Source organism: Gadus chalcogrammus, chromosome 21, assembly GCF_026213295.1.
Source record: "Gadus chalcogrammus isolate NIFS_2021 chromosome 21, NIFS_Gcha_1.0, whole genome shotgun sequence".
Classification (NCBI taxonomy): Eukaryota; Metazoa; Chordata; class Actinopteri; order Gadiformes; family Gadidae; genus Gadus; species Gadus chalcogrammus.
In genome coordinates this window covers 288,498-314,909 of record NC_079432.1, presented here as the reverse complement: position 1 = coordinate 314,909, position 26,412 = coordinate 288,498, and the positions used below count along the sequence as shown (strand labels likewise).

The following is a 26,412-nucleotide window of genomic DNA, read 5'->3' as shown; positions in this document are numbered from 1 at the left end:
TCTGCAGCAGGGGACGCAGTGTCGCCCCCTGCAGGAGGAGGAACCGCATTACCCGGTTCAACTCCTGTCCTCTGATCCGTTCTGTCGTCGTTCTGTATCTATCATAGGTGAACTAAACTCGTTAAACATCTAATTGATGAAGAGATTTATTAATCCATGTTTATATATTTACAAACAATCAGTTATATAAGAAAATAAGTGAGACATGAGGAAGCAAACAACACAGAAGTTCCAGTTATGTAATTTAATGTGTTCCAGGCAGCGAACAGCAGATGAAGTTTCAAAGCAAACACAAGTACAATCACAACATGTTACAGTAATCAGTTTAGCCAGCTTACATGAGGTATGGCATTCTGAGCTCTGAATCGGCTTGGACTTTGTAAAGGAGGGGCAGATACAGTGTTGTTCCTCCACTACACATAGTAAACCCTTAGTAACAGAGGAGTAGAGCAGCTCATAGTTCATCGACAGATATATGACCATAAATAAAACCAAAAAAAAAACATAACATCTGATCCACAGGCGTACACATCAGAATCCCATAATAGTATCAATGTTAGCACAGATTCCACATCTAAATACAATAAATAAAATAGCATTCCCATAGTAAATGTTCTCTCTGAAATTCCTCTGCTTATAAAATCTCAACTATATCCTCTCTCTCCCTCCATCTCCCTCTCTCTCTCTCCCTCCCTCCCTCCCTCCATCTCCCTCTCCCTCTCCCCCTCTCTCCCACGCGTTTGGCAGGTCGCTCGAATGCCGTCCCTGGAAAGTATGTAACAACAGTCCAAGTTTAAAAACGGGAAAATAAATTCATTCAAATAAAATCGACTCTAGCGATTCCACCTCCTCCTCCTCCTCCTCATCTGATTCACAGAAGCCTGCGAGCACACTAGCATAGCATAGCAAAGCATAGCATAGCATAGCGGCGTTGGGGTGGAAGTGGGCTAGCGCTACATAGCATGCTAGGTAGGAGGTACCACCAGGATTAATGCTGATCCCGTGGTTTCTCCCGCGGTTTGCATTAGCATGCGTGGTGTGAGTGGACGTTTCAGCAGGGAAGTTAGCTGTTAGCTGTTAGCCATTATCTGTTAGCCGTTAGCTGCATCTGTACAAAGCTATCGATGCCTGGACTCCCCAGTTCAGAGAGGCAAAGGGGAGAAGGCTTTTCGTAACATATTCATACAATTGAAAAAGCTTATTGCCTAATTTATTGGGTCTCGTCATTAACCTGTTGCTCTGACAGATTATGTGTCAATTAGGCGCCCGCCCCCCCCCCTCCCCCAAAACTGTGTAACGAAGGAAGAGCGGCTCATTCGCTAAAGTGACCGCAAAGTGCATTTCCTCAGTCGGAACCGAACCCCCACCCTATGGTACCTCCATCCCTCTCCCACCCTTCCCCATCTCTCTCTCCCCCCCCTGTAGTACCCCCTATCCTCTGGGGAGGTCTCCCGGTGGGGGGGGGCCCGTCCCTGCCCCCTAGTTGGGGATGTCGGCGCTGTTGTTGCGGCTGCCGTACTTGTGGTGGATGACGAGCAGCACCACGCCCAGGAAGAAGCAGACGGCGCCCACCGTGATGTACGCCAGGCCCAGGAAGGGGTTCTTGCCGCCCATCCACGAGATGGTGCTCAGGATCATGCGCTTGCGGCCGTCGAAGCTCCGCACCGGGTAGTCTGTGGGGAGGGGGGGGTCGCGAGGGTCAAGGAGGAGGACTGCTTCAGAGGTGGCGGGCGGGGGGGGTTAGAGGGCTTACTTTGGCGAGTGCGGTCACCCGAAGGTATGATGGTAAACGGATACGGCGCTTTTCTAACCAGCGGCCGCTCAAAGCGCTTTACAACACTGCCAGACATCCACGCGTTCATGCACACCGACGGCGGAGTCGGCCCCGGGAGCAGTCAGGGTGAGGCGTCTCGCTCAGGGACACCCCCACCCTGACTGCCCCTGACCAGCCGGCTGTCGCCCTGCGACAGCCGGCTGGTCAGGGGCAGTCAGGGTGAGGCGTCTCGCTCAGGGACACCTCGACGCTCAGCTAGGAGGAGCCGGGGATCGAACTTGTCAACCAGCTCTACCTCCCGAGCAACTTCCGCCTTTGACGCAGCTGTTGAGCGAGGCACGCCACCGAGAGAGGCACCACCCTCCCTCCCCCACGCCCTTCGTACGGGACTGTACGGAGGGAGTGGGGTGAGGGAGTGTGGTGCCTCTCTCAGCGGAGAAACACCGCTCTGCTACGTCCAGAAAAAGGGGACGCAGCAGAGGGTGGGTCTAGGAAGGTCTGTCCCGCGGGGGGGGGGGTAAGGATACTGTAGACCACCTCCAGCGTGTAGTTCCCGCTGGGCAGCGTGGGCACCAGGTGGCTCTTCTTCTGCACGATGCGGTAGAGCTTCCGGAAGGTGGGCAGCGCCGCGGTCCGCATCCACACGATGAAGTCCTCGTTGACGAAGCCGTTGTTCTCCGGGTCCGAGTCCAGCTCGGACACCGGCCTGTGCCAGTTCACCGGCTTACTGGTGCCTGGGGCAAGGGTCAGGGCACGGGGTCAGAGGTCAGGGCATGGGGTCAGAGGTCAGGGCACGGGGTCAGGTCAGGGGGTCAGGGAAACATCTCTGTGACATCATGAAGAGCATCTTTGGTTTAAATGAATGTTTTGTTTCCTAGAACAGCGTGTTGTGTTACACGTTGAGTTACATGTTGTTACATCTTGTGTTACGTGTTGTGTTACGTGTTGTGCTTCATGCTGTTACATGTTGTGTTACGTGTTGTGCTTCATGCTGTGTTACGTGTTGTGTTACGTGTTGTGCTTCATGCTGTGTTACATGTTGTGTTACATGTTGTGTTACATCTTGTGTTACGTGTTGTGTTACGTGTTGTGCTTCATGCTGTGTTACATGCTGTGTTACATGTTGTGTTACATGTTGTGTTACGTGTTGTGTTACGTGTTGTGCTTCATGCTGTGTTACATGTTGCGTTACGTGTTGCGTTACGTGTTGCGTGACGTGTTGTGCTTAACGCTGTGTTACGTGTTGTGTTACATGTTGTGTTACGTGTTGTGCTTCATGCTGTGTTACGTGTTGTGTTACATGTTGCGTTACGTGTTGTGTTACGTGTTGTGTTACGTCTTGCGTGACATGTTGTGCTTAACGCTGTGTTACGTGTTGTGTTACATGTTGTGTTACGTGTTGTGCTTCATGCTGTGTTACGTGTTGTGTTACGTGTTGTGTTACGTGTTGTGCTTCATGTTACGTTACGTGTTGTGTTACGTGTTGTGTTACGTGTTGTGTTACGTGTTGTGTTACGTGTTGTGTTACGTGTTGTGCTTCATGTTGCGTTACGTGTTGCGTTACGTGTTGCGTTACGTGTTGCGTTACGTGTTGCGTTACGTGTTGCGTTACGTGTTGTGCTTCACGTTGTGTTACGTGTTGTGTTACGTGTTGTGTTACACGTTGTGTTACGTGTTGTGTTACGTGTTGTGCTTCATGCTGTGTCACGTGTTGTGTTACATGCTGTGTTACGTGTTGTGTTACATGTTGTGCTTCACGTTGTGCTACACGCCGTCCTGCGGTTACCCTGGAAGACGGAGGTGAGGTTGGCGCTGTCTCCCCCTGGGTTCCTGAACTTGACGTGCTTGTCGGTCCACCAGGCGATGCCCCTCTTGGTGAGGGGGATCTGGATCCTGGTGCCGTTGGGGTCCATGAAGAACAGCTCCAGCGTGTCTGGGGGCGCAAGAGCACCGGTGAGACCCGGGGTGGGGTGCGTTTGTGTGTGTGTAGGGGGGGGGGGGGGGGTTGGACGAAGAATCCTGACGGGGGGGCGGGGTTGAGGTAGGTTGTGAGGCGCTGGCCGGGGGGATCCTACGCGAACGTGCGATTGCTCATTCGCGTGACCTACTACACAGCGGCCGCCATGGGGCGCTAGCGGCCCGAGTTACAGCCGCGGCCCACATAAGTGGACCGGCCCACCGGGAAACCTCCCGATCGTCCCGATGGCCACTCCGCCTCCGAGTGAGACGGCAGACCTCCAGACTGCACACCGGGTCACACTGCACCACACAGTGCACCAGTTACCGTCTTCCGGCGTGCGTCCGAGTGCGGCTACAGGTTTGAGACTCTGTGGGCTACGCCCGTCACCTCGAGTCCTGCGGTGTTGCCAGGGTGACGTAGAGACACCGCTGGTGTCGCTATGGTGACGAAGGGCCCCACGGTGTAACTATAGGGACTATGGACCCACGGAGTTACTATGGTGACGCAGTGTTGCTAGGGTGACATAGAACCGCAGTGTGGCCGTGGTGGCGTTGCCACGGTTTCTACGGTGATGTCACCACGGTGACGTAGGGACCCGCTGGGTTCCTACGCCGGTGTTACCACGGTGACCCGCTGTGTTTCTACAGTGACGTAGCCACGGTGACGTAGGGACCTGCTGGGTTCCTGCGTCCCCTCCTCCACTCAGCAGGGTGACGGGGTTGCCCTCTGCCGCTCACCGTTGAACATGCTGTTGGCGATGGCTCCACAGGGGGCGATGGGCTTGTTGTCACTGTGGGCGTACGGCTCGCACTCCTTACTGGGAGACTGGGAGGAGGAGAGGGGTTATACTGGGAGGACACACACGCCCTATAGCACCTCAAGAGTCGATATTAAACCTCTATGCTCATCACCTCGAGAGAGTCGATATTAAACCTCTATGATCATCACCTCGAGAGAGTCGATATTAAACCTCTATGCTCAGCACCTTGAGGGAGTCGACGTTCCCGTTGAGCTGGCTGTCGTCTCTGGACTTGACGTAGCGCCGGTGGTTCTGGTAGAAGTTGGACAGACCGTAGTACACGAAGACGTTGCTCTGGAGAACAGAGGAGGAGGAAGCTAGTTAAAACACTGAAACACTCAGGGTAACAGTATGAAGCTAGTTAAACACTGAAACACTCAGGGTAACAGTATGAAGCTAGCTAAACACTGAAACACTCAGGGTAACAGTATGAAGCTAGTTAAACACTGAAACACTCAGGGTAACAGTATGAAGCTAGTTAAACACTGAAACACTCAGGGTAACAGTATGAAGCTAGTTAAACACTGAAACACTCAGGGTAACAGTATGAAGTTAGCTAAAACACTGAAACACTCAGGGTAACAGTATGAAGCTAGCTAAACACTGAAACACTCAGGGTAACAGTATGAAGCTAGTTAAACACTGAAACACTCAGGGTAACAGTATGAAGCTAGTTAAACACTGAAACACTCAGGGTAACAGTATGAAGCTAGCTAAACACTGAAACACTCAGGGTAACAGTATGAAGCTAGCTAAACACTGAAACACTCAGGGTAACAGTATGAAGCTAGCTAAAACACTGAAACACTCAGGGTAACAGTATGAAGCTAGTTAAACACTGAAACACTCAGGGTAACAGTATGAAGCTAGTTAAACACTGAAACACTCAGGGTAACAGTATGAAGCTAGCTAAACACTGAAACACTCAGGGTAACAGTATGAAGCTAGCTAAACACTGAAACACTCAGGGTAACAGTATGAAGCTAGCTAAAACACTGAAACACTCAGGGTAACAGTATGAAGCTAGTTAAACACTGAAACACTCAGGGTAACAGTATGAAGCTAGCTAAACACTGAAACACTCAGGGTAACAGTATGAAGCTAGTTAAACACTGAAACACTCAGGGTAACAGTATGAAGCTAGCTAAACACTGAAACACTCAGGGTAACAGTATGAAGCTAGCTAAACACTGAAACACTCAGGGTAACAGTATGAAGCTAGCTAAACACTGAAACACTCAGGGTAACAGTATGAAGCTAGCTAAACACTGAAACACTCAGGGTAACAGTATGAAGCTAGCTAAACACTGAAACACTCAGAGTAACAGTATGAAGCTAGCTAAACACTGAAACACAGTATTCAGCTGGGTGGTGTTCTACAGGGTGGAGTTCAGCAGGGTGTTGTTCTACAGGGTGGTGTTCTACAGGGTGGAGTTCTACAGGGTGGAGTTCAGCTGGGTGGTGTTCTACAGGGTGGAGTTCAGCAGGGTGTTGTTCTACTGGGTGGTGTTCTACAGGGTGGTGTTCAGCTGGGTGGTGTTCTACAGGGTGGTGTTCAGCTGGGTGGTGTTCAGCTGGGTGGTGTTCTACAGCGTGGGGTTCAGCTGGGTGGTGTTCAGCTGGGTGGTGTTCAGCTGGGTGGTGTTCAGCTGGGTGGTGTTCTACAGGGTGGGGTTCTACAGGGTGGGGTTCAGCTGGGTGGTGTTCAGCTGGATGGTGTTCAGCTGGGTGGTGTTCAGCTGGGTGGTGTTCAGCTGGATGGTGTTCAGCTGGGTGGTGTTCAGCTGGGTGGTGTTCAGCAGGGTGGTGTTCTACTGGGTGGTGTTCTGTAGGGTGGTGTTCTACAGGGTGGTGTTCTACAGGGTGGTGTTCAGCTGGGTGGTGTTCTACAGGGTGGTGTTCAGCTGGGTGGGGTTCTACAGGGTGGGGTTCAGCTGGGTGGTGTTCAGCTGGGTGGTGTTCTACAGGGTGGTGTTCTACAGGGTGGTGTTCTACAGGGTGGTGTTCTACAGGGTGGGGTTCTACAGGGTGGGGTTCAGCTGGGTGGTGTTCTACATTGTTCAGCTGGGTGGTGTTCTCAGCACCACCAGGCCTCACCTCAAAGGGCTGCTCCAGGGTGAAGGGCAGGCTGCAGCTGCAGGGTCGGCTGCTGTTCCAGCTGAAGTTGACGGAGCAGTTGTAGCACGGGCTGGAGGGGTCCGTCCCCGTGTAGTCGATCTGTCCGCCGTGCGTCACGGGGGGAGGGGCCGTGGGCCGTCAATCAAACCGATGCATCAGAACTCAGCGATAGCTTAGCCATAGTGACGACGCTGAAGCTGGCATCCGATTCGGCAATTGCTGGTCCACCTTAAAACGGTTGTGATTGAAAACCACCTAGAATCTTCAAATCGGTCCTGATTGAAAACCACTACACCTAGACTCTTCAAATCTGGTCTACATTATCACAGTGAGGCTATACATTATGTAAAACATCGTTTCATATTTGTGAAAATGCAATGCTGTCTGGACCCCTAAAAAGCATTCAAATGAGCCTGTATTGCATTTTCACAAATAGAAAAAAGGTTTCACAAATCTGTAACTATGTTTTACATAATGTATAGCCTCACTGTGATAATTTAGTCCAGATTTGAAGAATCTAGGTTTAGTGGTTTTCAATCAGGACCGATTTAAGGACCAGCAACTGCCGAATCGGATGCTGCGAATCGGATGCCAACTTCAGCGTCGTGCCATAGTGTTTATTATCGTTAATTCTATAATTCAATAAAAATACAAAAAAAAAATACCATTTCTCTGCAATGATGCACTTATAATGACTATCAATGTGTTGCATGTGTATATAATATACGTACGGAATAATAATATGTTATACAGTAGGTGTATTATACATAGTGTATAGGGTTAGGTTTAGGGTAAGTTAGCTATACAGCATGTTTATTATATATGCTGTATAACAGTACGATTTACAGTGTGTTGTACAGCCGGTCTATCATGCTGTTTAACAGTGCATGATTGACAGTGTGTTAAACAGCATGATGTATATCATAAACACTGCATAACAGTACACGATTGACGGTGTGTTCGGTGTCCCGACCTCGAACTCCTTGATGTTGTTGGACGTGACGTAAAGGCCGATGCCGATGGGGATGAAGAGGAGGCCGATGACGAAGAAGGCGGGCAGCACGGTGCCGGCCGTGAGGATGGGCTGCCAGGCGGGCAGCCGCTGCTGCTTGAAGGCCGTGTTGTCCGGCTTCTTGCTCTTCAGGGTCCCGGGGCCGGACACGGTGATGTGCCCGTCCTCCTCCTTGGCGTTGTAGCTGGACGCCATCATGGTGTGTGCGGTTGGTGGTTCGATTCCAGCTGCAGTGACCCAAACGCGTGTTCAGAGAGCGGCTCTCATGTGTGTGTCGGTATGATCAGTATGAGTCCGAGTCAGAACATGACCAGGCGGAACCGCTAGCTGGATGGCTAGTAGTAGCAGGAGACCCGCTCCAGGAAGTTTACTAACAAGATGTTTGCGTTGGCGTGATGAGGTCACAGGCACGTACGTCGAGCGACAGAGCGTCACGCAGAACCACATTTCTGACCGCCTTAAATACATCATATATTTATTATAATACATATATTAATATAATATCAATAATATTATATTATATTATTATTATTTTTATTATATTGTTATATTATATTATATGATGAATATAATATTATAGAATAATATTTGTATATATTTGTATAATATTTGTAGGTCAAGTTATCAAACAGAATCGGGTGACGTCACCCACACAAAACAGACGTCATTATTTCAACCGTAAAGTCCGGCCAAACATTCCCTCACTTTGTTCCATCGTTTAAAGACGTGATGTGTGAAATGCTGGCACATAGTGGTGCAGAATAGTCCGCTTATTCAAAGAATTTTGACCTCTAAAAACTTGGCAGCACTACTGAATAAACACTGAATAATACGTTTTGTCAGAAGATGGAAGAGCACCGACGATAATACGCTTTAATTCAGTCAGCTGGCCCTTTAATAATAATAATAATAATAATAATACATTTAATTTAGAGGCGCCTTTCAAGACACCCAAGTCACAGAGCATATAGTCATCATTCAAAACTATGTAAAACAGACTAGGAATAAAAGGAAAAAAGAGGTTAAACATGAAGAAGAATAATAATTAATAACACTCAAAGACGCCTAAAGTGAAGGGGGGACCTCACTAACCACTTAGATTAATGTTTCCCTTAATCCTCAAATATTTCATTGAGTCACGCAGACGATGGCCAGCTGAGCGGAGCGGCTCGGTATGAGAGTCTCGTTATGAGGTCATTGAGGGACTTTTTACGGGCTGTTTACCGCCTTGCTGCCCAGATGCCTCCGCTAGATTAAAGGCAGCCTGTGTTAACGCGAGACGTCTGTAGAGCGTCTGGCCCTCATATCCGTCTCAGGCCTTCAGTCTGTGATGTGCTGGGCTTTCATCTCCTCACATCCCATAATAATAAGCGCTGCTCCCCTCCCAGGACCCGATCCCGGTCCCGGTCTGGACCCCGACTCCTCCTCAGCTTTTACGGGTTAACTTTTATGACGTATTCGGTCCACCAGAGGAAGTTTCAGAACATGGATGGGTATGCCTTCTCTGTTCTAACCACATATGCTTCAGGTTACACACTACTGACACAAAACATGACACAAAGATAATTGGGCCCCATAATGTTACACATATCACGAAGTAGCCTGCATTTATGACTTTTTATAGGCTACTGCATTGTTATTTTAATTTGATGGTGTCACCATTGGTACAGTGGGGGTCGCGTCGTCCTGGCCATCTGGCATACCGGGCATCGTCCCGGTGGGCCGTTGACCCAATGTGGGCCGCTATGTTTTCTTTTTTCCTCTCTCTCTAAATTCCCTCCAATTGGGCCGGCCAATGGGCTACAGAGAGCTAGCAGTGTGTTGCCAGCATCGACAATCATCAATCATGGGCTGACTGGCTCAGAGAGCCCTGACAGTGCTGTCAATCACAACACAAACCAGGGTGGGCGGGACCTTATGGCATGGGCCGGAGTCGCGGGAGAGCTGAAAACGCCCGGGTGGTGCTGAAAAACGGCGACTTAAGCCTCTGGAGATGGAAGTTAAAGGTTGGGTACGGAATTTGCTTTTTTGGCCATTTTTGCAAAATTACTTGAAATCCTTATCATAACCCGCTTACAGCCACTGAGTTAGAAGTACTGACATGAAAATTAAACAAGTCGCTCGAAAAACTCCAGCCAATCATTTGGATTGCCACCTCGTTGCATTGGACAGTAAGTACGTCAATCAAACGGTCGTACTGCACTCCCCCTCCCCCCGCGCGCGACCCCTTCGTGCAGTACTCGTGACCCAGAGCAAGCTCCTGTTTGTTGTTATCCTGCGGTAGCTACTGGAACTAGTTAATCCACATTTGGACCTAGCAGTAGAAGACCATTTCCATGGCAGACAAGACGCCACCATCCCCACCACCACCACCACCACCTCCAGCAAAGAGAAGGAAAACTCTTTTTCAGAGAGTAATTGATAATAAAAACGCTGAAAGAGAAAAACTGAAATCAAGAATAATCCTAGGCGCTGCTTTCGAACGTTGGCGGCCACTGAAGGACGAGAAGGGTCTAAAAACCGATGCTTGTGTGGCGGTTGACCTAGTTTCAAAGTTGATACCGTTTATACTCGGTAATACCGGTGTTGAGACGAGTGTATTACTCGTTGTGAAAATGTCCACACCGCAGCAACCCTAGTGAAAACCAGGACTTCCAATACAATTATATGAAACAAACATACATTTTCTAAAAATAGTAATGATTTATGTGACCGTTTAATGTTTATAACATCTGGTGCAACCATAGCCGCGAGAACGTATTCTCAGCAGGGGGTGCTGGAAAAAAAAAAACTCAGCCTGCACTAGACTCGCAACTCGTTACATTGATAAAAAAAGATATATAGCAGCGCAGCTCAATTACACCAGTGCATGCGCGCACAGTTGAAAATCGATCGTTGTGTTCACTTCCTTCACACCATGGTTCACATCCAGCTGCTCACAGAACAAGTTTAGCGCACCACCGCTACCCTCACACTTTTTCATATAACCTTTTTTCAGCACTAGGTCATATGAGCATTAAATAAATGCTGCGTCTCAAAATGCCTTGGACAGCAGCGAGGATGACTCGCTTTGCCACGGGCCGAAACAGTTCGGAGCGACCACAGCCAGAGCGAACACAGCGGGGCAGAGGAGTGTCAGGAATAGTCTTTGGTGTACACATCAGTACGGCCTATTTTCACTACTGTTTAGTGGCAATGCAGTGTTTTATTCTATGCCTTTTTATTTTCGTATATTATTTCAATGAATACAATTTATTTATTCATAAAAACCGGATCTGGTCTTCAAATCTTTTTTCCAAATATAGGTCGTCTTACAATGGGGTTTGTGTTTATATTCGGACCAATACGGTACAGCGGACGCTCACATGACGTTAAGCAGTTCCTGGTGCATAATGTGACGCTTCAGAACCTAAAATCCCGTTTCTCCCCGTTGACACGACAACACATAACCGGCGTCAGAAATCTCCACTTTGGCCGGAGTTTTTAGAAATGATCGTTTTCTGTGATAAGACAGGGCCTCGGACAGGGGGTGTTGCAGCACCCCCAAAACCCCTACTTCCCGTGGTACTGGGTGCAACTTACAGCTGAATGTAACACCCGCACTTGGAACTCGGCACAGAGATGGCGATCTCTCTGCCCCACTTCACCGCTGTTTCCAAGGGGAGGATAAAAGCATCGAAAGAGGTGAAAACCATCATAAATCGGGGCACGTGCAGTTTCAGTAATGCCGATGGGAAGATTGTCGGTCTTCTCCACGCCAGTCGCAGGGAGCGTGACGTCACATACGAGCCGTGTAGTCTTTCTCGTTGTGTTTTCTCTACAGCCTTTATCTGGACAATTGCACAATAAACGGTTGAACTCTTTGCATGGAAAATTATCATTTAAATCCACAAACAACATATGTGTAATCCAGGGCATATAAAGACCGGGACCAGAAAATTATTATTTTCTCTCCATTGACACCCATTCATATTTTTCGATCTCATAGGTCCCATGAGCTCTACCGGAAGGGGCGTGACTTCGCCACTCTATAGAGATGCAGAATCAAGCTGTATTGTAAATACAGATGTGACACTTTGAATTTTAGCACAAAATACAAGTAAACCTATTGGAAATAATTAGTTTAATTTGCAATATTTGCCATTGAATTTATTGTAATCTTTCAATTCATTTATTGTTTACTGAGGTGATGACTATTTCGATTTCCGAGTTCCAGAGCCTGGGTGCTGCACAGCTGAATGACCGGGCACTCACTACAATGGGTGCCCGGTCATTCAGCTGTTCAGCACCCAGGCTCTGGAACTCCCTCCCCCCACACATAAAACAGTCAGACACCATTACAACCTTCAAGTCACAACTCAAAACTCACCTGTTCAAACTCGCACACAACATCTAACTGATCACTGTTTTGATTGTTTGTTTGTTTTGTTTTGTCTTGTTTTTGTTTTATTTATTTTTTATTTTTTATGTTTATTTATTTTATTTTTTCCACAATGTCTTGTTTTTTTAAACGATTTATGATGACTATATGCTCTGTAAGGTGACCTTGGGTGTCTTGAAAGGCGCCTCTAAATTAAATGTATTATTATTATTATTTATTTCGAGAGGAATGCAATATGTGTATGTTTAAAGGTTTATGTGAAGAAACATACTATATGTGTGATAAAATGACAATTGGTTATTCATAAATGTCTCTTTATATTCTCTGCTACCATTATCTCCTGTCAAACAGGTTTTCCTCACCTGCTAGAAGTTATTCTATGATATGAGAGAGAGAGAGAGAGAGAGAGAGAGAGAGAGAGAGAGAGAGAGGGGGGGGAGAGAGAGCAACCGACAGAGAGAGGGACTGAGAGAGAGAGAGAGATTCTCTTGACTTTGTGAGTTTATTATGCAACTTGTTTTGCCTCAGATTGAAACAAAAGGTTTGATTATGATTATTTCCTGGTTGAAGATTTTCGCATTGATTTTAATTTCAAACATTTGCATATCTTTTAAGTTAAATTAACAGTTATGCAGGTAGGCCGAAATACAGGTCTGAATAGATATGCATTCTCATATAAATGTATGTGCACATGTATACATACATGTGGACTGCTCCAAAAAAAAATTCGTTGTCTTGTACAATGACAATAAAGATTATTCTATTCTATTCTATTCTATTCTATGTGAACATACACGTGTATGAGAATATGATAAAAAAAAAAAAATTCTCTATTTATGGTTTCATAATGAAATGAGTCACCGTTAAAACAAATTGGTTTCAGCTCTAATGCTGTTACTGTCTGTAATATGTTTCTATTTAGATTATTTGTCAGGAAAATTTGTTATTATTGTCCGAGTCTGGTTTTAACTAATGCTGGGCTTACACCAAACGATTTTCACAGTCACAGACTAATAACTGCAAGAGAGGATTCAGCGTTGGATCATGTGTGATATTTAACAAGCTTTTTGTAGTAGATATGGCGGGTGGAGATGCAGCAACCGCAGGATGTCTGTTAACTTCCTGTTCGGGTTTCACACCTTTCTTGTCAGCAGCACAAGAAACACAAACTTGAAAAACAAAAAACTGTATTATTCGGATATAAAGGGTTCTTCCCGTTCGTCTCGTCCCACCCCTAGTGCTAATAATGTAGTGGGCTGGTCTGGAGAGAAAATGCCAGGGCTGAATTTTTCTCCCAGTCCACCCCTCACATCCCATAATAATATGCGCTGCTCCCCTCCCAGGACCCGATCCCGGTCCCGGTCTGGACCCCGACTCCTCCTCAGCTTTTACGGGTTAACTTTTATGACGTATTCGGTCCAGCAGAGGAAGTTTCAGAACATGGATGGGTATGCCTTCTCTGTTCTAACCACATATGTTTCAGGTTACAGACTACCGACACAAAACATGATACAAAGATAAGATAAGATAAGATATAACTTTATTAATCCCCCGTAGGAGAAATTTGTTTGTTGCAGCAGCAGATAATTGGGCCCCATAATGTTACACATATCACGAAGTAGCCTGCATTTATGACTTTTTATAGGCTACTGCATTGTTATTTTAATTTGATGGTGTCACCATTGGTACAGTCGGGGTCGCGTCGTCCTGCTAACTACAGTGAGGGTTTCGTATAATTTAATTAATTAATTAATTAATTAATTAATTAATTAATTAAGGGCGCCACCAGAGGGCCTCCCCAACACATTTGCCGCCCTAGGCAATCGCCAAGGTCGTTTTTTTTTCTTCCTCCATGGGCCCCTGACGGCGTCTGGCACCGTCGATATTTACGCCACTGAGTGTGCATGAATGCAGTGCAGCAATGTGTCGTGGGGGCGGAGCCAGTGGTTAGGGGAGGAGCCAGGCGTTAGGGGAGGAGGGGAGAGGACCTCATGTTCAGGAAACGAAACTAAGGTTCAGCTAAACCATGGACATATCATAAAAGAGCTAAACCAACGCAACCGACGTGGAAGCATTTCTCTCGGTCAGGAGAAAAATAAAAAGCATTTTGAAATACGCTGACGGACAGAAACAACATCAAGGTGAGTAAAGAAGCACAACTTTGAGAGAAGTTAAAAACACTACTGCCGTTATGGAATTCAAAAAATTATAATGGTATTGCTCAATACATAAACCTTGTTGTCTGTGTCTAGGAATGGCCTCTGCTAACCCTTCCTGGTCTGAAGAGAACTTTTCATGTTCCATCTGTCTGGATGTGTTCAGCAGCCCAGTTTCCACACCATGTGGACACAACTTCTGCAGAACCTGTATTACTAAGTTCTGGGATGGACAAGTCAAGTACAAATGTCCCGTTTGCAACGAGCTTTTCAACCCAAGACCTGATTTACGGGTCAATATCCTCTTTTCAGAGATGGTTGATCGGTTTGGAGCGTCCCTACGAGTAAAAGAGCAGCCTTGTGTTGAACCAGCAGAAGTTCCCTGTGACGTCTGTACTGGGACCCAGCTGAAGGCCGTGAAGTCCTGCCTAGTGTGTCTTATCTCTTACTGCCAAACCCACCTGGAGCCACACCATAGAGTCGCAGGCCTAAGGAAACATCGGCTGGTCGAGCCTATGGACCGTCTGGACGACAGGATGTGTAAGAAACACGACCGACTTCTGGAGCTCTTCTGCAAGACTGAACAGGTGTGTGTGTGTCTGTTGTGCACAGTGACGGACCACAAGTCACATCCTGTTATTCCTCTAAAGGAGGACTATGAAGTGAAGACGGCCCAGCTGGGGAAGATGGAGGCTGAAGTTAAGCAGTTGATCCAGGAGAGACAAAAAAATATTCAGGAGATTAAAGACACAGTTAAACGCATCAAAGCAGATGCAGACAGAGAGATAGCTGATGGTTTGAAGGTCCTCACTGCTCTGATGCGCCGCATTGAAAAGTGCCAGGATGATCTCAACCAAATGGTGAAAGAGAAACTGAAATCCACAGAGAAACAAGCTGAAGACCTCATCAAAGGGCTGGAGCAGGAAATAGAAGATCTGACCAATAGAAGCTCAGAGGTGAAGCGGCTCTCGCACACTACAGACCACCTCCACTTCCTCCAGGCCTTCAGATCCCTGAAGGATCCTCCACCCACCAGGGACTGGACCACGGTGGAGGTCCGTCCTCCGTCATACGTAGGGACCTTGAGGAGATCCCTGGACCAGCTGGAGGAGACACTGAACATGGAGATGAAGAAGCTGCGTGATGCTGAACTGAAGAGGGTCCAGCAGTATGAAGTAGATGTGACTCTGGATCCTGATACAGCTGCTTCCAGTCTCATCCTGTCTGAGGATGGGAAACAAGTACATGATGGAGTTGGGAGGAAGGAACTCCCAGACAACCCTAAGAGATTTTCAGTGTGTGCATGTGTTCTCACGAGGCAGAGCTTCTCCTCAGGGAGATTTTACTTTGAGGTCCAGGTTAAAGACAAGACTCTATGGTGGTTAGGAGTGGCCAGAGAGTCCATCGTCAGAAAAGGTGAGACCAGGCGGACCCCTGAGATGGGTTACTGGACTCTTCTCTCCAACAAGGATGTGTTGGTATTTAGAGATAACCCTTCTGTCCGTGTCCCTCTGAGAGCTGAGCTCCAGAAGGTGGGGGTGTTTGTTGATTATGATGAGGGTCTGGTCTCCTTCTATGATGTGGAAGCCAGGGTTCATCTCTACTCTGCTACTGGCTGCACCTTCAGTGAGCCTCTCTATCCATTCTTCTACCCAGGTTCCCCTGTTTATCTAGGTAACAACTCTGCCCCCCTCATCATCTCACCTGTCAATCAAACAGACTAGGACCTTTGTTTGGTAATAAAATAATCAAACGACCAAAACAACTAATGTTTTTTCCTGAATTAGAATCTCTACTATGGGAGGTCTGAGAGAACTGTATTCATATCTTACTTTTCACTGTCATTTAACAAGGAATAATTCATTAAACCACGAACACTGTATTATAAAAAATATAACCCATTATAACCTATAAGACTACACTATAATGTTCAATGTCTTTTATCTGAATGTTTTTTTATGTTTTTAATTAATAAAAAAATAAATGTATTAGATAGGGTGAAACATTGATTTTGATAACCTTATCATAAGTTGATTTAACTAATTAGTAATATTCGTTTATTTTTTGAATCATGTTTGATACAATACAATGTTTGTACCTTTTGAGATTTGAATAAAAATGTACTAAAAGTAGAATGAGGACAACTTCTGTGGAATAGTTACATTCTCAGTACAATATATATTCAGTGGAATATGTATTCAGTAGAATGTATACATTATCAGAACAATATGTGTTCATTGGAATATGTACATTTTCAGTACAATATGTATTCAGTGGAGTAGGTACATTCTCAGTATGTATTCAGTGGAATAGGTACATTCTCAGTAAAATGTGTATTCAATAGAATAGGTACTTTATCATTGGGATAAAACAAAAACAACTACGTTGCATAAAAAAAACATTTACACATGATGGATTCAAGGAAAGATTAAAATCCCATAATAACTGCACACGTTTGTAGCTGATGAGCCAGTAAATGACTTTTAATGTCCACCTTACATAACCCAACAAGTGCAACACACCGATACAAAGCTCACAGTGACTACATGTAAAGATTCCCCCAATGTGTGTGAGCACCGTGACTTTGTCTTGTCAGCTCTCCTCTCCATCCTCTCCTCTTAGTCTCTCCTCTCTCCTTCCTCTCTCTTCTCTTCCTCCTCTCTCCTATCTCTCCTCTCCTTTCTAGCTCATCCAGGATTGTGTTTATCATTGTTGCGCATTAAAATGATGTCTGTTCAAACTGCAACGGTAAGCATATTTAGATTTGTTTAGTCAGATATTGTTCAGCACATGTCAGCGTGGGAGTGTGTGTGGAGGACGGCCGGTTGAAGCAGCCTCACCTGCTGAGTCTGATTGGATTCTGGGGCTTGGTGAGGGACACACCTGTTGCTCATTGAGTAATCAGCACCAGGGTTCGTTTGGAAGCGAACCGAGACCACCTCTCGGTCTGGGTCTCGGACGGGCTGGTTGGTCCGCCCCAGAGTTCGATGGTTTGTATTCACACCAGCCCAAAAGCTCTGCACCAGCGATTGTTTTGGTTCGAACCAAACAAGGCAGGTGTGAATACGCCCTTAAAGAACCCTTTGTTCTGCCCTCTACCCCCAGCGCCTTGCCAGGGTCGACAGATAGTATAAATGCCTCTCCAACAAACCACGCAGACGAAAAGTTGCAGTTCACTCTTTATGGTGAGGTGAAGCAGGGTAAAACTGAGAAATGAAAGTACAGCATTTAAGTATGAGAATAACAGAATGCTGTAAAATTAGCTTAGCTACTAAGTTAGCTTGCTAACGTACGAATATCCATCCATCTAATTTGTTTACAAAGTTTCCTTAATCTCATTATACATCAAATCCTCTTAACATATCATTGTTAAGATGTGTGAGTGCGAGCTCCATGCTTTCCGATCAAGTGAATGTAGTGTAAAGGAGTCCAAGGCATACATATCAGAACGTTATCCAAAGTTCGCCAGTAGATGGCATCACAGGAACATCAATAAACATAAAAGACTGAATTACACAGGGGAAACATACATGTAACAGAACACCCTTTATACACAAGTATTACTGCAAGGCCATGGCCAGCGGCAAACAGTGGAAACCCAGTCAGCAGTGCTGCTCATGTAACTCTTAGCATACACAACGTTAATGAAAGTATTAATGAGCACAAGATTCCTGATGGGACCTCCGACGTGAACAACAAATAGTTATTGTAGTACCTTCGTTGACGCAAACAAACTCTTCCTATACTTTAAAGTTCCCATGGAATGCTAATTTATGAATGCTTTTATATAGCTGTTACTGGTCCCCTAATGCAAGACGTTCAAGAAATTCAATCGTGGTGCAGAATTACAGCCACCACGGGCTTTCCACAAACGTGCCGTTTATTAGAGGCGGGTCAAGGAGGAGGGTGGGGGTGTGGCCCTGAGCAGCTTGCAGCCACGGTACCATGCGCTCTGTTTACAGCGGATGTATCGCAATGGCGAGGCGCACACAGCCTTTAGCCGTGTTCTGTAAATATTCTAGAACACTCTGTGAGTCCTGGAGCTCTATATCTAAATGATATCATACGATACATAGATATCTATATCCACTGCCACATCAATCTGAAGTAGACCGAACCGCGACATGGAGGAGAAAGGGATTGTTGCAGGCGATTGTCTCCGGCGGGAGACATTCGTCTGCAACAATCCCTTCTCCTCCATGTCGCGGTTCATGTGCTTCAGAGAGTCACAGCCAAAGTTCCTTTCTGTCAATTCCTTTTCAACCATGGCTGAGATAACCCCCACTACGAGTCTCTTTGTGGAAATACCAGAGACATCAGAGAACCCGACGTGTTATGCGCCATAACACCAACAGCAGAACGGTTATCCAAGTAAAAAAGAAGTGTACATCACTTCTAGGTTACGTGTACAAGCGTTTCTTCTGTGAACAAGCGTTAGTGTATTCACACACACACACACACACACACACACACACACACACACACACACACACACACACACGTGGCGCTCGCATGGTCATAGCTCATTGTCTCATTGGCGGGCCATATTCTCTGGGCGGGCGAGGCAGAGAAAAGGGAGGTAACTTGGCCCCTTATGAAGACATATGGGGCCAAGTTCGAAATCGGAGCGTCTGAGTCTTAATTTCTCAAAGGCAGAGCAGGATACCTAGAGCTCGTCTTACACTGAACGCCGTTCCTAGCCACTGGGGGACAATAGGCAGGCTAGGGGAACTCATATTAACGTTAGAAACCTCATAAAGTGAAATGTTCATGCCATGGGACCTCTGAAACAAAGTGGCAGGGGTAAATTTCCCGTTCACTTGCCGTGATCTTTTCAAGGATGAGGCTTCAGTTGAGGTTTCCGTTTCTTCAAGTCAGGTAGAAAGCAGCGTCTGGCCAGCGGCTACAGGGGGTGTAGCTCTCTGCACCGGGAGATTCAACCCTGGTCTGGTGAGCCGCTCCAGTGGTCCACCGATGGAGGGAGTGTGTGCGTGTTTATCAGGGGGTCCTCCTCTAGGAGCTGTGTCCGTCCACAGCTTGGACTGAGAGCGGTCTGCCCCATCTGGTGGTATGATGACGATGATGATATCTTGGTGATGTTCTGCGTGTTCCAGCAGGCTGGGCCTCTGTGTTGTGTTGTATTGTATTATAGTACCTAACTGTGTAGCCACTGCAGTAGCTGCTATCATGGCTGTAACACGGGGAATGGGTTAGCCTGGCGATTGTTGTACTTGCACTTGGTTCTATGAACATCCTTTCTGTACCGACGGTGATATATTGTTGCACTTCTTATGACAAATGTACTTATTGTAAGTCGCTTTGGATAAAAGAGTCTGCTAAAGGCCCTGAATGTAAACGGTGTCGTGGGATCCGGCCCTGTAGCTGTTTGACCTTTGGTTAAGGCGCAAGGTACCATGTCTCGACGTAGGTAACCCTGGGCTCAGCAGATTACGCAAATGTGTTATGTGTTAGATCATTTGCACGTCTCAGTAATATTCAGGACTCCTATCACTATAGGAGGGGGCGGGGGGTCCAATGTTTGGTTGTTATCAGCCTGTGGCCATGACAGGTGGTGCTCAGTTTCATAATCTATTTGGCCCGTTGTCAAGAGTCACGCCAACTCTGGAAGTGAAACTACAAAAGTGTGTAGAATATCTTTACACACTCCGTGGACTGTTAAACTACACACACACACACACACACACACACACACACACACACACACACACACACACACACACACACACACACACACACACACACACACACACACACACACACACACACACACACTCTCACTTTGCTCTCTGTTTATTTCTGTCTGTTTCTGTTTAATTTGATCGGGGTTGGATAAAAAGTATTCGGGGAAGCCCCTGGATCCCAGATAGATCATCACCGATGAATCCCGGTCACAGTCGCACCTCACCACTAAATCAACACAATGTATGACGTGTTCCTCACGGTCTCTTTTAGGTCAACACAGAAGAGGAGAACATACATCAAGGCATTTGAAGAACCTCACGCAGTGCATGAATTCAGCCGAGGTCACAGTGGGAAAGTTGAAGCGGTGTGTCAGTGAACTTTGTCCGTGGGGGCGGAGCCAGGAGTTAGGGGAGGAGCCAGGTGTTAGGGGAGGAGAGGAGAGGACGTCATGTTGAGGAAACAAAACGTTCAGAGAAACCAAACCCACCTGACGTGGAAGCAGTATTCTCGTTCAGGAGAAAAATAAGACCCATTTCAGAACAGATTGTCTGACAGAAAGGAACAACGACAAGGTGAGTGAAACAGCACAACGTTCAGACAAGTTAAAACCTCTCTTCCCGTAATGGAATGACAAGAATAATGGGATTGCTCAATACATAAACCTTGTTGTCTGTGTCTAGGAATGGCCTCTGCTAACACTTCCTGGTCTGAAGAGAACTTTTCATGTCCCATCTGTCTGGATGTGTTCAGCAGCCCAGTTTCCACACCATGTGGACACAACTTCTGCAGAACCTGTATTACTAAGTTCTGGGATGGACAAGTCAAGTACAAATGTCCCGTTTGCAACGAGCTTTTCAACACAAGACCTGATTTACGGGTCAATATCCTAATTTCAGAGATGGTTGATCGGTTTGGAACGTCCCTACGAGTAAAAGAGCAGCTTTGTGTTGAGCCAGCAGAAGTTCCCTGTGACGTCTGTACTGGGACCCAGCTGAAGGCAGTGAAGTCCTGCCTAGTTTGTCTTATCTCTTACTGCCAAACCCACCTGGAGCCACACCATAGAGTCGCAGTCCTGAAGAAACATCGGCTGGTCGAGCCTATGGACCGTCTGGACGACAGGATGTGTAAGAAACACGACCGACTTCTGGAGCTCTTCTGCCAGACTGAACAGGTGTTTGTGTGTCAGTTCTGCACAGAGACGGACCACAAGTCACATCCTGTTATACCTCTAAAGGAGGAATATGAAGTGAAGACGGCCCAGCTGGGGAAGATAGAGGCTGAAGTTAAGCAGTTGATCCAGGAGAGACAAAAGAATATTCAGGAGATTAAAGACACAGTTAAACGCAGCAAAGCAGACGCAGACGGAGAGATAGCTGATGGTGTGCAGGTCCTCACTGCTCTGATGCGCCGCATTGAAAAGTGCCAGGATGATCTCAACCAAATGGTTAAAGAGAAACTGAAATCCACAGAGAAACAAGCTGAAGACCTCATCAAAGAGCTGGAGCAGGAAATAGAAGATCTGACCAATAGAAGCTCAGAGGTGAAGCAGCTCTCACAGACTAAAGACCACCTCCACTTCCTCCAGGCCTTCAGATCCCTGAAGGATCCTCCACCCACCAGGGACTGGACCACGGTGGAGGTCCGTCCTCCGTCATACGTAGGGACCTTGAGGAGATCCCTGGATCAGCTGGAGGAGACACTGAACATGGAGATGAAGAAGCTGCGTGATGCTGAACTGAAGAGGGTCCAGCAGTATGAAGTAGATGTGACTCTGGATCCTGACACAGCTCATCCCAAGCTCATCCTGTCTGAGGATGGGAAACAAGTACATGATGGAGGTGTGAGGAAGAGACTCCCAGACAACCCTAAGAGATTTACACAGTGTATATCTGTACTCACAAGGCAGAGCTTCTCCTCGGGGAGATTTTACTTTGAGGTCCAGGTTAAAGACAAGACTCTCTGGTCTTTAGGAGTGGCCAGAGAGTCCATCGACAGAAAAGATTGGACAGAGCGGACCCCTGAGACGGGTTACTGGACTCTTCTCTACTACCAGGATGGGTTTGTATTTAGAGATAACCCTGATGTCCATCTCCCTCTGAGAGCTGAGCTCCAGAAGGTGGGGGTGTTTGTTGATTATGATGAGGGTCTGGTCTCCTTCTATGATGTGGAAGCCAGGGTTCATCTCTACTCTGCTACTGGCTGCACCTTCAGTGAGGCTCTCTATCCATTCCTCGGCCCAGGTCCCCATTATTACAGAGGTAACAACTCTGCCCCCCTGATCATCTCACCTGTCAATCAAACAGACTAGGACCTTTCATTGGTGATAAAATAATCAAACGACCAAAACAACTAATGTTGTTCCCTGAATTAGAATCTCTATTGTATGAGATTTTCCACACTTCATTTAACAAGGAGTAATTCATTAAGCCACTAACACTGTGTACTATAAAGAAATATAACCCATTATAACCTATAAGACTACATTATAATGTTCAATGTCTTTTATCTGAATGTTTTTTTATATTTTTAATTAATAAAAAAAATGTAATAAGATAATGTGAAACGTTGATTTTGATAACATTATCATTAGTTGTTTTAACCAAATAATAATATTCCTTTATTATTTTTTACTGACAACGCAATACAATGTTTGTAAACTTTTGAGATTTGAATAAAAATGTACTAAAAGTAGAATGAGGACATCTTCTGTGGAATAGGTACATTCTCAGTACAATATATATTCGGTGGAATAGGCACATTATCAGTACAAAATGTATTCAGTGGAATATATACATTATCAGAACAATATGTATTCAGTGGAGTAGGTACATTATCAGTTTGTAGGCCTATTCACTGGAATAGGTACAAACTCAGTATAATATGTATTCAGTACATTCTCAGTATACGTAAAGATTCCCCCAATGTGTGAGCACCGTGACTTTGTCTTGTCGGCTCTCCTCTCCATCCTCTCCTCTTAGTCTCTCCTCTCTCCTTCCTCTCTCTTCTCTTCCTCCTCTCTCCTATCTCTCCTCTCCTTTCCAGCTCATCCAGGATTGTGTTTATCATTGTTACACATCAAAATGATGTGTGTTCAAACTGCAACGGTAAGCATATGTAGATTTGTTTAGTCAAATATTGTTCAGTCCATGTCAGCGTGGGAGTGTGTGTGGAGGACGGCCGGTTGAAGCAGCCTCACCTGCTGAGTCTGATTGGACTCTGGGGCTTGGTGAGGGACACACCTGTTGCTCATTGAGTAATCAGTGCTCACAGGTTAAACCAGCCGTTTAGGGCGTGGTCACACCACAATGAGGTGCTTTCAGTGTCAAAGATTTGGGCACATCGCTAAAATCTGTAAGGAGAAGAGGAGGTGTGCGAAATGCTCAGGGGATCATGAGTATGGGAAGTGTGAGGGGGCCAAGTTAAAGTGTTGTAGTTGTGGGGGTGAACATGTCGTCACTTTGGAGGCTGTGAAATAATGAAAGAGGAAGTTGCAGTTCAGAAGGTTAAAGTGTTGGACAAAGGGAACTATGCAGGAGCAGTGAAGGAGGTAAAACAGAGGCAAGGTGCTAAGAGTCAGGGAATGGTAGCAGCCTGGGGGGGCGGAAGGAAAGTGACAAGGGAGTCGGTGGGAGAGCAGCACGATGGAACAAAGTGTGGGGAGATGAGAAGCAGGTGGGGATGTTTGTGGCAGCAGTGATGAACTCCACTAGAGACTCCACATCAAAGACAACGAGCATACAGACGATAGCTAAGGCAGCCAAGGATTATTTGGGGATGGAAGGGTTAAAATGGGAGGCTTTGGTAGCCGAGATAAATACACAGAGTAGTCAGGAGCCGGTGAGAAGACATCATAACCATGGTGAGAACCCTACAGTGGAATGCTAGGAGCTGGGTGGCTAATGGCCGGGAGGTTAAATATGTTTTAAGAGAAATGAAAGAAAAACCACAAGTAATACGCATTCAAGAAACGTTTTTGAAACCAGTGTTAGATTTAGTTATTTATGGATATGTAGGAATAAGGAGAGACAGGAGTGAAGGTGAAGGGGTTGGTGGAGGGTGTGTAACATTTATTAAGCGAGGTATATCATACAGGGTATTAGAAATAGGAACGGAACAAGAGTGTAGAGTGGTGGAGGTATGGGAGGGGGAGAGGAGTTTGTTGGTGTTAATTACTATAATCCATGTCAAAGGTTAGAGAATGATAAACTAGTTAGGATTAAAGGTATAGAAAGACACAGGATAATATGGTGTGCAGACTTCAATGCTCATAACACAATGTGGGGAGGGAATCACACAGACACGAATGGAAAAGTGATTGAAGAGTTAATGGAGGACAAGAATCTTGTTTGTTTCAATGATGGGAGGGGGACAAGGATGGATATAAGAACAAGTAGTGAGTCCGTGTTGGATCTGACGTTGGTGTCAGTAAGTTTGGCAGGGATCAGTAACTGGGAGGTTTTGACAGGTAAATCTTTGGGTAGTGACCACTATGTGTTACTTTGTTCAGTAGGAGGAAGAGGAGAAGTGAATGTTGGAAGTGGAATTCAGAAATGGGTGTATAGTAAAGCAGAATGGGGTACATTTAAGTTGGTAAGAGAAGAAGTAATGGTTTCAGTTGATACTAGTGGAGATATAGATACAGTAAATAACTGTTACATCAGCAATTATTGCTGCAGCAAGTAAATCCATTCCAAGAAGTAAAAACAGAAGGGATAGGAAGTTAGTTCCTTGGTGGACAGAGGAGTGTTCCAAGGCAGTTAAAGCCCGAAACAAAGCATTTAAGAAAGTTAAAAGAGAGCATAATACACAGTCTGGAGTATCAGACCTCAGAGGGCACAGGCACTGGTGAAGAGAGTTACTAAGAGAACACAGAGGGTAAGCTGGAGACAGTTTAGTGGTAAGATAGGAAGAACTACACCGGTAGGAGAAGTGTGGGGAATGATGAGGAAGATGGGAGGAGATAGAAGAGAGTGGGAGTACCCAGTGATTACCTTAGAGGAGCAAACTGCAATACGTGATAAAGATAAGGCAGTTAGCAAAGTGCATGAATGCAGTGCAGCCATGTGTCGTGTGGGCGGAGCCAGGGTTTAGGGGAGGAGCCAGGGGTTAGGAGAGGAGGGGAGAGGAATCATTTTGGTCGGGTGGGGAATGATATAGCGATAGAGTTTGGTGTGGGTGGTATATCCAGTGGTATATCCAATAATGCCACCATGGAGGATGGTGTGGCCAGAGGTGGACTGGTTTGTGTTGGATATAAAGAAGAGAGAGAGAGAACAGATAGACCTGGCTAGTGTTTTTAATATTCATCTTCTTATAGAGTACAGTGAGTATGTTCATGTTTTTACAGATGGTGCCAAACAACCTGAGACAGGAGCGACAGGGTTTGGAGTAGCTGTTCCATCAAAAAGAATAGAGGTTAATAGAAGAACATCAGATAATTTAAGCGTGTATACAGTGGAGATGTTGGGGGTGCTGGTCGCTTTAAAATGGGTGGAATCAAGTTCAGTGGAAAAAATTGTGATCTGTACAGATTCAGCATCAGTTTTGGCAAGTATGAGGTCGTTTTACTCAAGTAGTCGCCAAGGTTTGTTATATGAAGTTCTACAGTCAATTACGAGGATCGTTCAGCAGGGGAGGCAAATACATTTTTTACGGGTTCCAGCTAGGGATGGGCACGAGTAGTAAATTCCAAACTCGAGTGATCGAAGGAATTCCTCGAGGATCAATGGAGTACTCGTTTAATCTGATCTATTTTTAGAATGCAACGCATCTGCAGCAGGAATAGGCCTGATGATGAACGGCAATATTACCAACCAAACATGTAATGCTTATTCTCAATCAAAACAGTCAAAGAGTTATCAGTGTTCAAAACACATTTTCCTTGCAAAAATAAATATGCGTCTCACAATTTAAATCACGTCGAAACAAAGGCCTGTAATGTTTTTTTTTAAAAAAACGAAACAAGTAGCCTAACCATTGCAAATAATTTAAAGGTGCAAATAAAACGGCAGCAAATGGACTACGGAAATACTCAGCGTTGTGATCTTCTCTACATGGCCGGGATTACAGCTGCGTCTTGCGGCAGTGAAAATAACCGACACACTTGGTTGCTGCGGGTCTGCTTTCCCGAACTCACCGTTGTGTTTCAGGAGCATATGTTGCCGCTCAATTTCGCTTGGCATATTTGACATTTCACCTTATGATCTCCTATTTCTGTAAAGTATTTCAATACTTTGCTCTAACCGCCATCTCTTAACTTTTTGAATTCTGGCGTTCGCCGGCACTCGCCGCACAGAAATTTGATACATTTCATTTGCTTTGTGCACGGCACGCGCCAGTGGTGCCACACAGAAAATGTATACATACTTCAGAAAACTTGTCTGTGTGTGTATATGCAAACTCGAGTTTGCCAGTCCACCAACCAAGTTCATTTGTAACGAGGAGTACTCGAGTACTCGATTCCTCACGCCCATCCCTAGTTCCAGCTCATGTAGGGGTGAAGGGAAACG

At 46.0% G+C, this 26,412-nt stretch overlaps 3 protein-coding genes across 3 annotated transcripts; 2 read left to right on the top strand and 1 right to left on the bottom strand.

Moving 5' to 3' along the window:
* Positions 1-1,419: 1,419 nt before the first annotated feature.
* On the bottom strand, positions 1,420-8,072 carry LOC130374498 (cell cycle control protein 50A-like). Its single transcript, XM_056581293.1, has 7 exons — positions 7,625-8,072; positions 6,631-6,750; positions 4,720-4,827; positions 4,472-4,559; positions 3,561-3,707; positions 2,302-2,508; positions 1,420-1,673 (listed from the first exon to the last, which is right to left on the bottom strand). The coding sequence occupies exons 1-7, from the start codon at positions 7,859-7,861 to the stop codon at positions 1,480-1,482; spliced, it is 1,101 nt and encodes a 366-aa protein (XP_056437268.1). The 5' UTR covers positions 7,862-8,072; the 3' UTR covers positions 1,420-1,479.
* Positions 8,073-14,062: 5,990 nt separating this feature from the next.
* LOC130374492 (E3 ubiquitin-protein ligase TRIM39-like) lies at positions 14,063-16,111 on the top strand. The gene is made up of 2 exons (XM_056581285.1): positions 14,063-14,185; positions 14,297-16,111. Exon 2 carries the CDS (start codon positions 14,299-14,301, stop codon positions 15,922-15,924), a length of 1,626 nt encoding a protein of 541 aa, XP_056437260.1. The 5' UTR covers positions 14,063-14,185; positions 14,297-14,298; the 3' UTR covers positions 15,925-16,111.
* A 4,207-nt stretch (positions 16,112-20,318) lies between these two features.
* LOC130374495 (E3 ubiquitin-protein ligase TRIM39-like) lies at positions 20,319-22,216 on the top strand. Its single transcript, XM_056581289.1, has 2 exons — positions 20,319-20,475; positions 20,584-22,216. Exon 2 carries the CDS (start codon positions 20,586-20,588, stop codon positions 22,209-22,211), a length of 1,626 nt encoding a protein of 541 aa, XP_056437264.1. The 5' UTR covers positions 20,319-20,475; positions 20,584-20,585; the 3' UTR covers positions 22,212-22,216.
* Positions 22,217-26,412: the final 4,196 nt, after the last annotated feature.

What these genes read in the sequence shown, in the direction of transcription:
- LOC130374498 (XM_056581293.1), bottom strand. Translation starts at nt 7,861, where the DNA reads ATGATGGCGTCCAGCTACAACGCCAAGGAGGAGGACGGGCACATCACC. An exon ending in CGCCAACAGCATGTTCAACG is followed by an intron (nt 3,708 to 4,471) that starts GTGAGCGGCAGA and finishes TTGCGCCCCCAG; the next exon opens with ACACGCTGGAGCTGTTCTTC. An exon ending in CACGCTGGAGGTGGTCTACA is followed by an intron (nt 1,674 to 2,301) that starts GTATCCTTACCC and finishes CCCTCCCCACAG; the next exon opens with ACTACCCGGTGCGGAGCTTC.
- LOC130374492 (XM_056581285.1), top strand. Translation starts at nt 14,299, where the DNA reads ATGGCCTCTGCTAACCCTTCCTGGTCTGAAGAGAACTTTTCATGTTCC.
- LOC130374495 (XM_056581289.1), top strand. Translation starts at nt 20,586, where the DNA reads ATGGCCTCTGCTAACACTTCCTGGTCTGAAGAGAACTTTTCATGTCCC.